The following is a 15,448-nucleotide window of genomic DNA, read 5'->3' as shown; positions in this document are numbered from 1 at the left end:
CTTAAAAAATTTAAAGATGTTTATCTTTGTTTCAAATTCTTTCAATTCTCTAAAGACAACAGTATAAATGAAACACTTTTTTATTGAAACTCTATATATATAATCTTGCATAAGGAGAGCTCAATATGTGTTAAATAGTCAAACAAAACAAGTTGCTTGGCCACACTTTTCCTTCTCACCCTTGAAATTTCTAAAACGTTCTTGGCCATCAATCCAACCATGGATTCCTCTAACGATAAACAAACAAATCCAGGAAAAACCTTGCCCTTCACGGAAATTGTTCATATCATAGAAAGTTTGATTGTTAGTCGCCCCATGCTCAAATCAAAGCCTTCTCTCGAGCATCACTCCGTCCTCGAATCAAAGCCTTCTCTTGAGCATCACCCCATCCCCCAATCCGAGCCCTCTCTTGAAACTACGGCCGTCAGGCCCGTCATCACCGCTACTGCCACCAGTGGCAATAGTAGTCCAAAGGCGGCGACCAAATCAGAGGGAAATAACAGCAGCGAGGGAAGAAAAGAAGATAGAAAGATTGACGATATACTCGAGAAGATACAGAACAATCTCAATCAAATTAAAGATTCCTTCATTCAGCTTCAGAAGTTAGAAGAAAGCTCGCTCGCTAAACAACTAAAAAATTGTCTAGGCAACCTCAAAAACTTACTTGAGAGTGAAGAAAAGGAAACAACCGGTAATACTAATGCTCCATTATTCAGCGACATCAAGAAGAAACTCATGAAGTTAAAGTACCAGATTCCATCACTCCGTAAACTGTCCTGGACAAGTCCAACGGCTCAGTCACAGACAAGCGGCGGGTCTACTGTGGGCGGTTCAGTCCAGGAGTTGCCCAAGCTACACAAGAGTGAAAGCTTCAAAAATGGCTCATTTTATAAAGAAATTGAAGATATTTTTGTACGCCTTGAAGATAAAGAGAAGTTTTTTTTGTCATGCTTTGCTGTGCTCACCGAACATGCAGTGGTGAAGAGGAGGCTTTTGACTTATTGGGGGCTCGGAGAGGGCTTTTTAAGTGAATCGAATTCAGAAACAGACGAGGAGACGCCTGAGAAAATCGTTGACAAAATTCTTGAGAAATTACAAGAGATGGGCTTTATTGAGCCTGCTATGAGAAAGAGAAAACAGGAAGTTAGAAGCTACAAAATGGATCCTCTTGTGCGTTCTGCTATGATTATGATTTGCAAGAAAAAGAAGTCTGATGGTGATTCTAATGGGAACGCGGTGGAGTATAGCGCACTCGCTAACAAGGCATTTTTGGTGAAACGCGAGGAAAAATCTTTGGTTGGCGAAAGTCCTTCACAAGAGGGAGAGGATCAAAGTCAAAATTTAGATCCAGAAATACTTGTTACATTATTCAATGTTAATAAGCATTCTCCCGATACCCAGCTGAATAATTTAGCGAATAAGAAGAGTAAAGATGTAAAAGTGGTGGACTGGTTATCGAAGATGAAATCACTCAAAGTTCTTTATCTGGGAAGATGGCAGAAATCTGCTGGTTATCACATTGAGGTGAAGGACACTGCATTCTTAAAAGGATTGAAGAGTATGGAAAAATTGAAGTTTCTTAGCCTTCAAGGGATCTCTAGAATCAATAAGCTTCCACCTTTCATAAGCATGCTCAAAAATTTGGTCGTCTTAGATCTCAAGGATTGTTACAATCTGGAGGTACTTTCAGAGGACATAAGCTCACTCACCAATCTGAGGTACTTGGATATTTCTAACTGTTATCTTCTAGGTAACATGCCCAAGAAGCTATCCTCACTCTCAGAACTCCAAGTCCTTAAGGGGTTTGTCATTGGTGATCCACGAAGGGGAAAATTGGGTGCTTTAGAAGATTTGAAGGGATTGAAGAAGCTGAAGAAACTGACCATCATTGCAACTAGAAAGGACTTCCCTACACCAGAAGATCTAGGCGCTCTTCTAAAGCTTGAAGCACTTCGAAAGCTAACAATAGCATGGGGTGTACAGCCAAAAAATTCGGAAGAGCAAGCAAAAGCTGGCGAATTATCAAAGCATGAAACATCACTGCTTCGAAAAGCAGCAGAATCATCAGTGCATCCGAGCGATATACTTCCAAATAAGCTGGAGAAACTGGATCTTCAGTGTTTCCCCTATTCTACACCGACGTGGCTGAAACCTGGTGATTTGCCAATGCTAGAGAAACTCTACATAAGAGGAGGCAACTTCACAACTTTGGAGAAAGGCACGTGGAAAGTGAAGGCTTTACGTTTGAAGTACTTGAGTGGAATGAAGAGGAATTGGAGAGAACTAAAAGAATTATTCCCAGAATTGGTTTACTTGGAGAGAGTTAAATGCCCGGGGATCACACTCTGCCCTTGCGACGAGAATGGAGTGTGGCAAAATCCGAAAACATAAAATGCAGTTGCGACCGGTACCAGTAGTGTGGATTGATTATTGTTCTCTAATCACTAGGGAACTCACATTACGAACACATATTATTGTGTGTTCAATATGTCTTAGAAGCAATATTTTCCATAAGATTTTCACAAATTAATAACATGATTTGTTATGATGGGTGCAAAATAAAAGTGGTGTCATTGGTAAATAAAGGTGAAGGAGATGTTACTACAATGACATCAAGACAAGTCAATCATTATGAAAAAAATTGTCTCGAGCAGTACTCTTGTATGTTTTTGTCTCACATCATGTGACACCCAGGGATGTAGGCTATTATTGAATTACTTAAATCTATGGTATTCTCTTATGTGTGTGATTGTCTATTTTTCAAGTTTTCATTGTTTTTATTATTTATTTTGAGATCTTTCTCAAACCATGATAGCTTCAAAATCAATGGTGATATTTGAGCATCTGCTATTAATAACGCTAAAAGTTGAGGTTGCCATAAATGACTATCAGTTTTTTTTTTTTTTGCAATAACTAGATACAATCTTAGTAAATAATAAGATAGTCTACTTAGAATATTAAACTCTATCATAAAAATAAAGTGAATCATTATTTAAAATATTATTTTCTAAATTTTAAGAAATTTAAATTTTCACTTCATTTATAACATCAAAAAAGAGTATTATAACTCAATTGACACTTTCTGGCATCTCCAACAAAAAAGTCTACTACTCAAATCCCTCCTACCCCTTATTGTAACTATCAAGTTATTCATAGAGAGAGAAAGAGAGAGAGAGAGAGAGAATCTAGTTACTTAACAAGTTCAATTATCTTTAGTGGGTGTTTGGGTTTGTTGATTACTTATTGCTTATTAACTAAAAATTAGATAAAGTATAATTTTTTGTACCTTGAAAAAAAAAAAATGAAACTCTTTAACAGACTATGCATAAAAAAAAAAAAAAAAAAAAAAAAAAAAAAAAAAAAAAAATGACATTCGAATGCAAGTATAGGGCTTTGTGTGAATCGTTGCTTAATTTATTTAAAGTAAGAAATAGTTTCAAAATAACATATTAGTCGAATTCCTTAAAAAAGAAGAGTGAATTATAAGTGGCACTTTAAAAGATAGAATTTCAAATGAGTATAAACCAGGGCAAATATTAGTTATCATTATCAACTGATATTACTAAGTGCTCAACCTAATTTTCAATTAGTGTCTCTTTAATTCATTGATTATTAAACCAGTAATTTTTTTAAAGAGCTAATTCTTAAATAGTTGTATCAAATGAACCCTAAAAGATGAAATCTCTAATGTGTATAACCTAGAGAGATGGATAAAAATATCTGAAAACTAAATGTTAGTATGGCGCCATTATGACCCAAGAAAATTCTAGTCACATTTGTGGATTCCTCAAAATTACAAATCATGTTACAATTAGGGCTATGCACAATTTATATAACTCAATACGACCTAGTATATATCTATTGTGAGACTCCACAACACTCATCCAATCCATCCACGTAATTTGAGATATCACAATCTCCCCACTTAAATTCTTAACATTTTTGCAGTTCTCCTAAGCCAAATGACGTTATATGGTTATTTTTGTAGTAGTTGTCATGACTCAAGCAAGTGCTAGCCACATATGCACTATATCCCTAAAAGACTAGTCAAGTCACAATTAGAATCCTCATCATAATCACATATATAGCCTACTTCAACTTAGTATATAAATGTTTAACGTGAGATTGAACACATGCTTGCCCATCACACATTTATCCAATTCATTCCCATAATTTGGGGTAGCATAGCCATGTCAAGGAAAAAATATATTAGGGTAATTACACTTCCTTCCCTTGAGGTTTGGTGAAATTACACTCTACTCCAAACTTGAAAGGAAAAAATACTTCCCCCCTTGACATCCAATTGAACTGGGCCTTCCTTTTCCAAGGTCCATGTCCTCCTTTATCTCTATGGACTGGACCTTATTGTTGCATATTTTGGACCTCAACACACATCAAGGAAAAGAAATGTTATCATTAAGTCTAGATATCAAAATAAATGAATAAATAAAATATTAGATAAAAGACAAAAATAAAGTATATCAATCTAAGTTGACAAGTATAAATACCTTTCCCACCTTCTTGTTCAAACAATGGCATAATCATACTTATGATGAAATTATAAGGAAATTTTTTTTATTAAAAAAACATTAAGTATGTATGTGTGTGTATGTATATAGTAGAAGTTATAGATGAGTTCCAAGATTAACTTAGAAAAGTAGCTAACTTACTTGTAAACTTCCTATAAATATTAAATGCATTACTTTTGGGCTTAGTTAGATGTTAAGTTGCATTTGGATTTTTTAAATGATAAATAAACACAACTAGTGAGATTTAAACTCATGGTGTCATTCTCCATTTTCTTTTTTGTTTTTGTTTTTGTTTTTTGTTTTTTTTAATGTGTCACCTTCCAACTTGTTCTTACAAGGAGAAGAGGGTTTTTTTTTGGAAAAAATGCAAAACTCGCCTTTTAAGTTTAACCAAAATTTATTCTAGTCCCCCTACTTCATTTTTATTCAATTAAAGTCTATAAGTTTCAGGCTTATTCAATTAAGGTCTCATGCCATTCTCTATTAGCATTGAGCAGTTAGTAGCTCCCAAAACACCGTTGTTTTTAGAGAGAGAGAGAGAGAGAGAGAGAGAGATAAACTTAATTTTTCTGAAAGATTAAAAGAAAAATATTGAAAATTTTTACCGAGAAAATCCCAAGGGAGTCAATACTGTACCGGAGGCTGTACCGGTTTGGCCAATGGTACGATATATTTTGGATACTGGTCAATACTGGTGTACCATTTCGGGTTTACCGCTATTTTATATATATATATATATATATATGTATGTATGTATGTGTGTGTGTGTGTGTTTGTGTGTATTATAATAAATATAAAAGTTTACTATAAAATATTTCCTTAATTCAGAACTAATTATTCATGGTTTTAGACTTTAGTATTAATTAAAAAAAAACGCAATATAAAAAACAGAAAACTTAAAAGTTACTATTGCATACTAAGAAAACAAATAATACTAATAAGTTAATGCAAATAAGTTATCATTCTACTCTAACAAAAATTCAAAAATTACAAAACTTAAAAAAAAAAAAAACTTTTTTCTGTACTGGCCGATACGCCTGGTATTGCCCAAAATTGGCCGGTATGACCGGTACGGCCGATATTTAAACCGGTACGAAATATTGATGTTTCGATACTGGTATATATATCGGTACGGTACGGTACATACTGACAGGTACGATACATACCAGCAGGTACGGCCGATATCGGTACAGTATTGACTACCTTAGAAAATTCAGCACATTTTCCCCTGCAATCTGGCAAACTTTCCTAGCAACCAAAAATTCCAATAGTAGAAACTAAAAAGGAAAAATCCATCACAATAGAAACACAATTTAAAAACATAAATTTCCATTACTTAAATCAGAGAGTGCCAATTACAGAAGCACCACCTAAGTAATAAGCAATACAGAAAACGGCAAGGAAACCTAGTTCTAGTACAATTTTTTTCCGTTGCTCTCAGGGCTTGGGGTCCGTGCCTACAAGTTGTACTGTACTTTTTCTTAATTTCGTCCCTTGTCTCAAATTTGCTTTAATATTTGGGCAAGGGTTTTATGAAACCTGGGTTGCATAAGTTTTTTGGACACACCACTAGGTGGCACACTAAAATATTAACAAGTGTCCTTGTTAATGTGAGAAGCACATGACCAATTAAATGAGTTTTCTAACCCAAACAAACCCTTCTCACATTACCAAGGACACTTGTTAATTTTTTAGTCTGCCACCTAATGGTGTTCGCAGGAACTTATGCAACCCAGGTTGCATAAAATTGCTACCCTTAAAATTTTCAATTTTTATTGTTTGGGTACAGACATTGGGGTCAACAACTTTAGAAATTTAGCACCAAATTGAAATAAGACTATAATTGCAATTGAATATGATGTCAGGTATCTTTCTAATTTTATGTTATGTGTTCTTCCAATTATACTCTTATTTTGCATCAAACATAAGTTCACAATTTAAAATTATATAATATTACCATCGCACTAAGGCTGGTTACTCTACAAATATAAGTGATTGTAGGGTGTGGGAGGCAAGAGTCGGGGTTTAAGTCTTTAAGAGGGAGTTTCACACACACACACACACATATATATATATATATATATATACTTAGATTAGATTAGAATAAAATTTCTATCTTGTATAAAAAAATTTATAAAATATTAAAAGCCACGTTAGAATTCATTATGTTCCTTTATAATCTTGTGAATGTGTACAACCTGTTGTTTATTAGGGAAAAACGTTTCATATGACAATCTTGTTTACTATTAAATTTATAAGCTTATTTGTTTAGCATATTTAAGAATTGAAAAAAAAAAAAAAACTGTTATTTTTAGCATTTATAGATAAGAGAGTTTTTAATGCACAATTAACTTAATATTTGGTTAGCATAATAGTTAATTATATGAAAAAAATTGTTCTAAGAGTCTTATACCTCAATTGGTATCTTTCATTATTTTTAAATGAGATATCTAGAGTTCAAATCTCTTGCCCTCATTATAACTATTGCAATATCAACAAAAAAAAAAAAAAAAAAAAAAAGAAAAAAAAAAAGGAAAAGCATTTAATCAAATAGTGGGTTTAACAAAATATTATTGTAAGGACTCAATTTGTATCGATCCCAAACTCGTATTGGGTTTGAACGCCAAAGGCCCAAACAATAAATTTATAGAGCGTGGATATAGAAGAACTAGATTAACTTCAGAAGAAAAACGATTTAATTTAACGTTTCTAGATGGATTAATACAAATATTACTATCAATTTACCCTTGAAACAAGCTAAGTTCTTTATTTCGTAAGATTTTCTTCTAAGCATCAATTGTTTAGAAGTTCCAATTCCCTCTCTCAATGCATTCTTCCATGTTATATATTGCCCTTTTGGTGTCATCTTCACCACACATGTGTAGGTTGGATTTGGGGGATCCCTTCTTGTCCCATCCAATACTTCTTGGAACCTTCAACCAGCAACTGTAAGACTGCTTCATCACTGTTCAAGCATCACCTCCACATTAATGCGGCCAGAGAGTTGGTTGAGAGGCAATTAATGCGGAGGCAGCAGTTGTTAAAGATATTTGTTTATCTTTTCTTTCTTACCCTTGGCCCCATGTCCCATATTTAGTGGTAATGCAACTTCGAAGTGTGTTTGTGACAATACGGCATTCAGGTCGTCCTCGGACACATATTGCCGAGAAGGATTTTGTCCTCGGACGAATACTGGACCCATCTCATGTGATATCTACTCCTCTTTTCACTTGGTTCCCCTTATAACCTTATGTGGGCCTCCTCGGATAGTTTAACGTCCTCGGATGGGCCACAGGCCCAGTTAACACGGTTTTAATAATTATTGATTAACTGGCCCCCACAATTATTGAGATAAAGGGTTATCAAATAGTATAAATTTTGTTTATGTTATCCTATTATGCCATTTGGAAGGGAATCAATATGCTATCTAGCATTTAGATTCTTAAGTATATTAATGTTCTGGAATCTGAATGTCTAAGAACCAATATTGATGCCCAAGTTTGGTTTGATAAGGTTTGTATGAATATGAGATTTTTATATTTGACTTACTCTGATAAATCATAGATGATTAAATTTTTATCTCCAAAATAACATTGCACAATATAAATTAGAAATATTTTATATGTTTCAATTATTCTTAATGTAGGGGTGTCAAGGCCCAGCAATATATATTTGTGTATATATTGGGCCGGGGGCCCAATCCAAGGACACGAAGTAGTCCAAGGAGGGTTAAACACTGTTACGGGAGTCCGTGTTAGTAAGTGAAAAGGTTATTTTTGGTCATAAGGGTCCAGGAGGTTGGTCCGAGAATGAATGCCTCCTCGGTTGAGCAAAGCCGAGGTCCAAAGTTGTGGTCTGACATCCAGGGCCACGTTCTGGAAGATTCTGTAAATAAGGATAAGCATCACAGAAGCACAAGACAGAAGGAAGCTCTAAAATATCTAAGGGAAAACTGCTACCACTGCATTGAATGCTCTGTAGCTAACTCTCTGGCCTCATTAATGAGGAAGTGATACCTGAACAGTAATTTTCAACCTTACAACTACTACTAGAGACTTCAAGAAGGTGCTGATGGGACAAGAATCAACACCAGTAATCTACTCTACATGTGGAGGGTAGGGATGAAAGAATGGATATAATATAACACAGCAAGAAGACCATGAAGGAAAGAGATCAGAGAATTGAGAAAGAAACATTGTAGCAATTAGAACTGTATTTGTAACTAACTTCAAGTAATATATACATGAACTGATTTTCTCGAATTGTTCCGAGGACGATTTTCTTTAGATAAAAACAGTCTACTTTTACTTTATTGTCATTTGGATCCATTATAATTGCTACCAAACTCATTAGAACCTAGTTTTCCAACACACTCTTTACAAATTCATTGTATTGAGTTTTTTGGTCCTAAATCCTTTTACCTTTCGGGCTTAGGACTCAAATTGCGTCCTTACACTTAAAATTACCAATAATATTTCTAGAAAATATTTGGTAGGTAAGATATTAAACATTTAGTGTAATATATATATATATATATATATATATATATATATGAGATGAGTTTAAGTTATAGAATTACACATTTTTTAAACTATTGGATTTAAGTAGATCTTATGGTAAAAAAAAGACACTCATTAATGCTTATATTTAGATTAGGATCTCATTTAATATCTCTTATTTATGACACTCTATTTCTCTCTCTTTCTCTTTCTCCTCAACATCATATTATTAAATAAGCTAATTAAATTTTAAGTGAAACTCTATTACCTAAATTTCAATAGATTGAATTACTACCAAAAAAAAAAAAAAATTATTGTTTATTTTGAATTATTTAAATATAGGCTATAATTTTTTTGATTGTTTTACTTTTGACATAAAACTTGTAGTAAAACTTGTATATTCATAAATCACAAGCATTGTTGGACTTCAATGAATTCCCTATCTTGTTTTTCCTTTGTTGTCAACACAGTAAAATAAAAACTCATTCACATGATCACCATGACCACTTTATGCACTAGTGTAGCACCACTCACACTCAGGATGATCATTTTGGTATCCATCAATTTAGTGCTTTTCTATATATCATGGGGTGGAGGAGAAAGACAGAGAGAAAATTATTTTGGGTATAGAGATAGGTATGGAATGTCAAAAATAAAGAATAATGAATGAGATCTTAATCAAAATATTAACATTAATAAGTGTCTTTTTTAACTATTGGATCTACTTAAATATCATGGTTTAGAAAATGTGTAACTCTTATATATATATAAGTTGAGTTCAAGTTACACCTAGTATAACTTTAAGTAATATTACACCACCCAACATTCTTTAATTAGATGTGAATTTTGATAAATCCATTGCTGGATTACATAATTTTCATATATTCTCTATGCTTATAAAATTTAAAGGTGATCAAAAATCAATAACCATGTCATCAATCAATTGTTTAAATTCAAGTTTTTGTAGTTTAAAATAATACATAAAATATGAGTTTTTGGATCGAATAACAAATAACATTTGATTGGCATGAAAATTGACATGCATATTAAAAACATATAAAACATGTAATTCAACGATTGGATTTTCAAAATATGAATTCAATAGCAAGTTATTGGGTGATGTAATATTGCTTAGAGTTACACTAAATGTAACTTGAACCCAATCTTATATAAAGAATGTTATACCACTTAATATTTCTTTATTAGATGCAAATTTTGACAAATCCACTGTTGAATTATATTGTTTTTGTATATTCTTCTTACTTTAAAATTTTCAAGATAATAAAATATCAATAACTAGGTTATCGAAGAAATATTTAAAGTGCAAGTTTTTGTAGTTTAAAATCAAGCATAAAGATGAGTTTATCAATAAAATAGTAAACTGTAAACATTGTCTGATTAATGTGAAATTTGGCATGTATATTAAGAATATAGAGAACATGTTATCCAATTGTTGGATTTTCAAATTATTTATCCAATAAAAAATTATTAGGTAGTGTAATATTCTTCAAAGTTATATCCGGTATAACTTGAACCAATATGTGTGTGTGTGTGTATTCAAGTTACACCTAGTGTAACTCTCAGCAATGTTACACTGCTCAATATTTTTTAATTGAATGCGAATTTCGACAAATCCACCGTTAAATTATATTATCTTCGTATATTCTCCATACTTGCAAAATTTCAAGGTAATCAAAGATTAATAGTCATTTCATCAATCAATTATTTAAATTTAAGTTTTTGTAGTTTAAAATAATACATAAAAGATGAGTTTATAGATTGAATAGTAAATAACATTTAATTGACATGAATGTTAAGAATATATAAAATACGTAATTTAACGGTGAGATTTTTAAAATATAAATTATACTATATGGCATCTAGATTTCTGGGGATATAATATATCTGAGAATCTAAATGCCTAAGAATTGATTGATCAATGCTCATGTTCGATTTAACAAGATATTTGGGTATATGACATTTTTGTATTTGGTTTATACTTATAGATTCTATAGTTTTTTTTTTTTTTTTCAAAAATATCATTACACCATATAAACTTGAAATTTCTTATATGTTTTAGTTATTCATGAAAATGCCAATAACATTGCTTTAAAAAATTAACAAAATACGGACAAAAAGAACAGATAACAAAAGTCATACACGAATTAAAAAATAAAATTAAAGGCAAAAGATAAATACGATTAAATAAAAATCATTATCTAAGAATAATTATTATTAAAAAACAAAAAAACCTAACTACATGCTCATGACTCCATGAGTCATGAGATGTACAGACTATGTAAAAGTCATGTATACTAAAACTGTAAATGTGGGTTCCAGTTAGCTCAACTGGTAAAGTCTCTGATGGTTGTGTAAGAGATCTAGGGTTCAATCCCCACCTATACCAAAAATTGATTGGTGTCTTGGTTTGGTGATAAAAAGCTATCATCAGGAGTGGACGCCATAGGTTGAAATTTTCTATAAAAAAAAAAAAATATAAATATTATCGAATTGAAAATTATATATATATAAAATAAAAAAATATGTTGTAAGTATAGAAAAATTTACAAGTATCATCGACCTCAAGCAGCTGCAATATACAGCGACAAAAGAGATATGAATTAGCATGAAGATATTACCTAACTTATTTTTTTATTATAAATTGGTAGCATTCTTTGTTACTCTATATCAATAAAACTACGTTGTAAGTCGAGCGGCTATCACCCCAAAATTTTTAAAATCTCTTTAAGAACTCAATTCCCAACTCAGTTGACCCTAAAAACAATGTTTGGCCACCCCCAGTCCCAATTCCTTTCACTATCATTTTTCATTCCAACCCGTCATAACTTTTACTTATACGGTTTTACCCCTACCTTTTACTAATTTTAAGCAATAAGAGCATTTGCAGCAGTGGAGCTAAAAAGCTATAATGCTATTTTAGCTCTACCAATATACCAAAACAAGCTTGCAGCAGTGGAGGCATACTTAAAAATTATAGCTGAATTGCTACAGTACACATCTATAAATAGATATGCACTGTAGCTCACATCTAAAAATAAAAAGTAATTTTTTATTATCTGGGTACAAATTGCTTCTTCATTTTTTTTTTCCTTTCTTTCTTTTATCCCACCGGTCTCTCATTCACTCTCTCTCATTCAACTCAAGTCTCTCAACCTCTCTCACTCTCTCAACTCTGGCAAGTCTCTTAACCTCTCACTCTCTCGACGTCACCGACACTGGCACAGCTACCACAGACCGCCCACATCGCCTTCACCGACCCACAAACCCACATCGCCCTTACCGACCCACAGACCCACTTCGCCCTCACCGACCCAACCACCGCAGACCCACATCGCCGATCGCCCATCTTCCTCTATTCGCCGATTTCGCTCACCCAGCCACCACAGAGCCACCTCACTCTGACCCAAGCCCCAAGCCTCAAGCAGCTAACCGCTGCTGCCGTCCATCTCTCTTTTCTCTTTGTTGTGATTGTGTTTTTTTTTATGTATTTTCATATGGGTTTGGTGGCTATGGTGGTAGTGGTTGATTTTGGCTATGGTAGTGGTGGTGGATGATTTTGACAGTGGGATTGTGGATGTTTTTTTTTTTTTTTTTTTTCCTATGTTGTGTTGTGGTTGCCAAAGTAGAGTGGTGGTTGTGACCGGTGGTGGTGGTGGTGGTGGTGGTGGTGGTGGTTGTGGCTGTGGCTGATGGTAGAGGTGGTTGTGGTGGTTGCTTTGTATGTATTTTTGGGTAGTGGAGTATATTATTTTATTGTAGAAAATATATTATTTTATTGTGATGTTTATATTATTTTATTGTGTTGAAAGCTAAAATAGATCCACTGCTGCAGTATATCTATAGATAAAATAGATAAAGTAACTTTTGGTAGAGCTAAAAAGCTAAATTTTTAGCTTCACTGCTGTGGATGCTCTAACTTTGGCTATTAACTTCAGTGAGAAGCTTCATTCAACTTTTCCCGAAGAAAAATGCTTTAACAAAAAAAAAATAATAAATAAATAAACAAAAACAAAAACACTAAAAACAAACTATAAATTTTACTACAAAATATTTATAAATTGAAGTGTCAGTGAAAATGATTTATGCTTTTTGTAGGGACACGTTTTCCAAGCCAAGCCCAAGATGCATGGACACTCAGACCAGTGAATCCGATACAATGAATTTGTAAAAAGTGGGCCAAAGAGTTGGCTTTAGTGTATGGACAACGACCATTACAGTATTCCTCATGGGCCGAGTTTACCAGAGAGAATTGGTCCTCGGCAAGATCCGAGGAGCTTTTTCTAGTGCTTCGGGTGTGTTGGGGGTTCCTCCTCCTTCTGTTTCTCTTTACTCCCCTTTTTATAGTCGTTTTCCTCCTCCTGAATGAGGTCCCTAGAGTAGATACTTGTCCCATCAACCCTTACCTCCAGTTGTTGGGAGTGGTTGTAAGGACAGAAAAGTATGGCTGTGTCAGGCACAAGGCATTGAATGCAATAATGGCAGCCTTTTCCATAGACGCTTCCGTTTTCTCCGTTATCTTTTCGTGCTTTCGTGTGTTCCCTGTCCTGTGGAACGATATGGAGTGTTGCTACTGGTCATATGTTGCCTCTTTTACCCTTGGCTATATCCATCCGAGGAGGATTCTCCATGGCCGAGGAGATATTTTTCCTTGGGCTGGGCCCCTGGCCTAGTATAGATATTGATATGGGCTTATTAGCCTTTTACCCCCACACTTTTATTAGTATTTTACTATTAAATTTCATGATTTGTTGGTATTTTCAGTGCTAATAATAATTATACTTATTAAAAATTTCTAAAAATAATCTTCGGCAATGTATATAGTAATATGAGTTTTTCTTAAATTGCATATCAATATGATAGTTTTACCTTAGTTCCAAACAAAAATTGTTAGTTGTGCCCCTGAATAGACTATCCAACTAATCTATCCATTGTTATGGTCGCCTCTAGTCTTGATCTTGCTTCATGAATCATGACGACCAATGATAAATACACTACTTAAGTTGAATCAAGATGCTACTAAGTTCTCTCTCTCTCTCAAAAAAAAAAAAAAAAAAAAGGCGCTAACTAAATTTCTTTTCCATCGAATGTATCTGTGAAAAATACAAATGATTTCCCATTGCCGTGGCCTCTGCTAGTCTCTAGCATCCTAGCGACAATGGAAAATAAAGACGGAATTTAATACAGTCCCATCTCACTTAGATTCTGAGTCACACTCCATAAAACCCAAAGTTTTAGTCCACTGTCCAGTTATTACGTTATGCAAAATCAAAGGTAACAATGTTATGAAAATAGAGTAATTTTTAGATACTCTTGGAGTATGGAAAATAATGCTCCCTCCTCTCACATTTTTGGTATGGTCTACTCATTAAATTCATGATGAGTCCACCATGATTTTGAGATGAGGGAACATCATTTTTCCATACTTCCAGAGTACCTAAAAATTTTCCATGAAAAATATCATATCCTTTTTTTACATAAGCATGGAGTCTTTCACTACACCCAAATACCATTTGCTCCACTTCTATGTCATCAAACATAAAGACTACCAATTCACCCAAAAGGTTTTTTTTTTGGTTGATAAACTTCACCCAAAAGGTTAAGTTGTTAGTAAACGGAGAATTTAATCACTTAATCATAATTCTAATACTCTCCCTCAGACGTGAGCATAAATTCCCTTAAGTGAGTCTCAACATGTGAGATTTTTAATATTTTAAATGAAAGATAGAGTATAGAAAAACTTCTTCTTTGTCAAGTCTGCCTCCAATTACATGGTCTTTCCTATTAGCATTTTTCCAAACAGTTCGTGCACACTTTTAAACACACAAACCCAGATAAAATATGCTTCACAAAATTTCTATATGAATCATCAAACAAATATAAACACATAATTCAAATAATGGTTGTGTATGTAGACTTACTGATAAAAGAATGCTTTATTTACAACTCATTCTTCCTCTGTATAAAAGCACAGTTCATGTGCAATACTAAGAAGGAAATTTTAATTTCTTGTAATGTTGACTTGGCTTAAGAATTAAATATTTAGAATCATTATTGTATTGTGTTAGCAAACTGAGATCAAAACATGTTTAGTCTAAGTATTTAGGCAATGCTTAAATAAGGGTATTTCAAGTTTTGAAGTCCAGCTATTTGTAGAAAAGAAAAGTGAAATTCTGCCTTTCTCGACCAATCGAGAATAAGGCTCGACCAATCGAAAATCACAGGCACAGTTTCTGCAGAATTTTTAAATAGGCCTAAAGCCCGAGAAAACGTTTAGAGTTTCACTTAAACTTCTCTACATATAAAAGGGAAACCCTAGTCACGTTTTGGAGGTGCTGAAGAAGACTTGTGTGTTACTCTTTGTAAGATTTGAGAGGTTCTGTACCTTCTAACTACACAAGA

At 33.5% G+C, this 15,448-nt stretch overlaps 1 protein-coding gene across 1 annotated transcript; it reads left to right on the top strand.

Annotated features, from left to right (window-relative positions):
- Positions 1-219: 219 nt before the first annotated feature.
- LOC115980199 (disease resistance RPP13-like protein 4) lies at positions 220-2,391 on the top strand. Its single transcript, XM_031102477.1, has one exon. It carries the CDS (start codon positions 220-222, stop codon positions 2,389-2,391), a length of 2,172 nt encoding a protein of 723 aa, XP_030958337.1.
- The last annotated feature ends 13,057 nt before the right edge of the window (positions 2,392-15,448 follow it).

This window comes from Quercus lobata, chromosome 3, assembly GCF_001633185.2.
Source record: "Quercus lobata isolate SW786 chromosome 3, ValleyOak3.0 Primary Assembly, whole genome shotgun sequence".
NCBI classification, from domain to species: Eukaryota; Viridiplantae; Streptophyta; class Magnoliopsida; order Fagales; family Fagaceae; genus Quercus; species Quercus lobata.
The sequence above is the reverse complement of the archived record's forward strand: the minus strand, read 5'-3'. Positions and strand labels throughout refer to the sequence as shown.

Coding starts and splice junctions, on each gene's coding strand:
- LOC115980199 (XM_031102477.1), top strand. CDS start 220: ATGGATTCCTCTAACGATAAACAAACAAATCCAGGAAAAACCTTGCCC.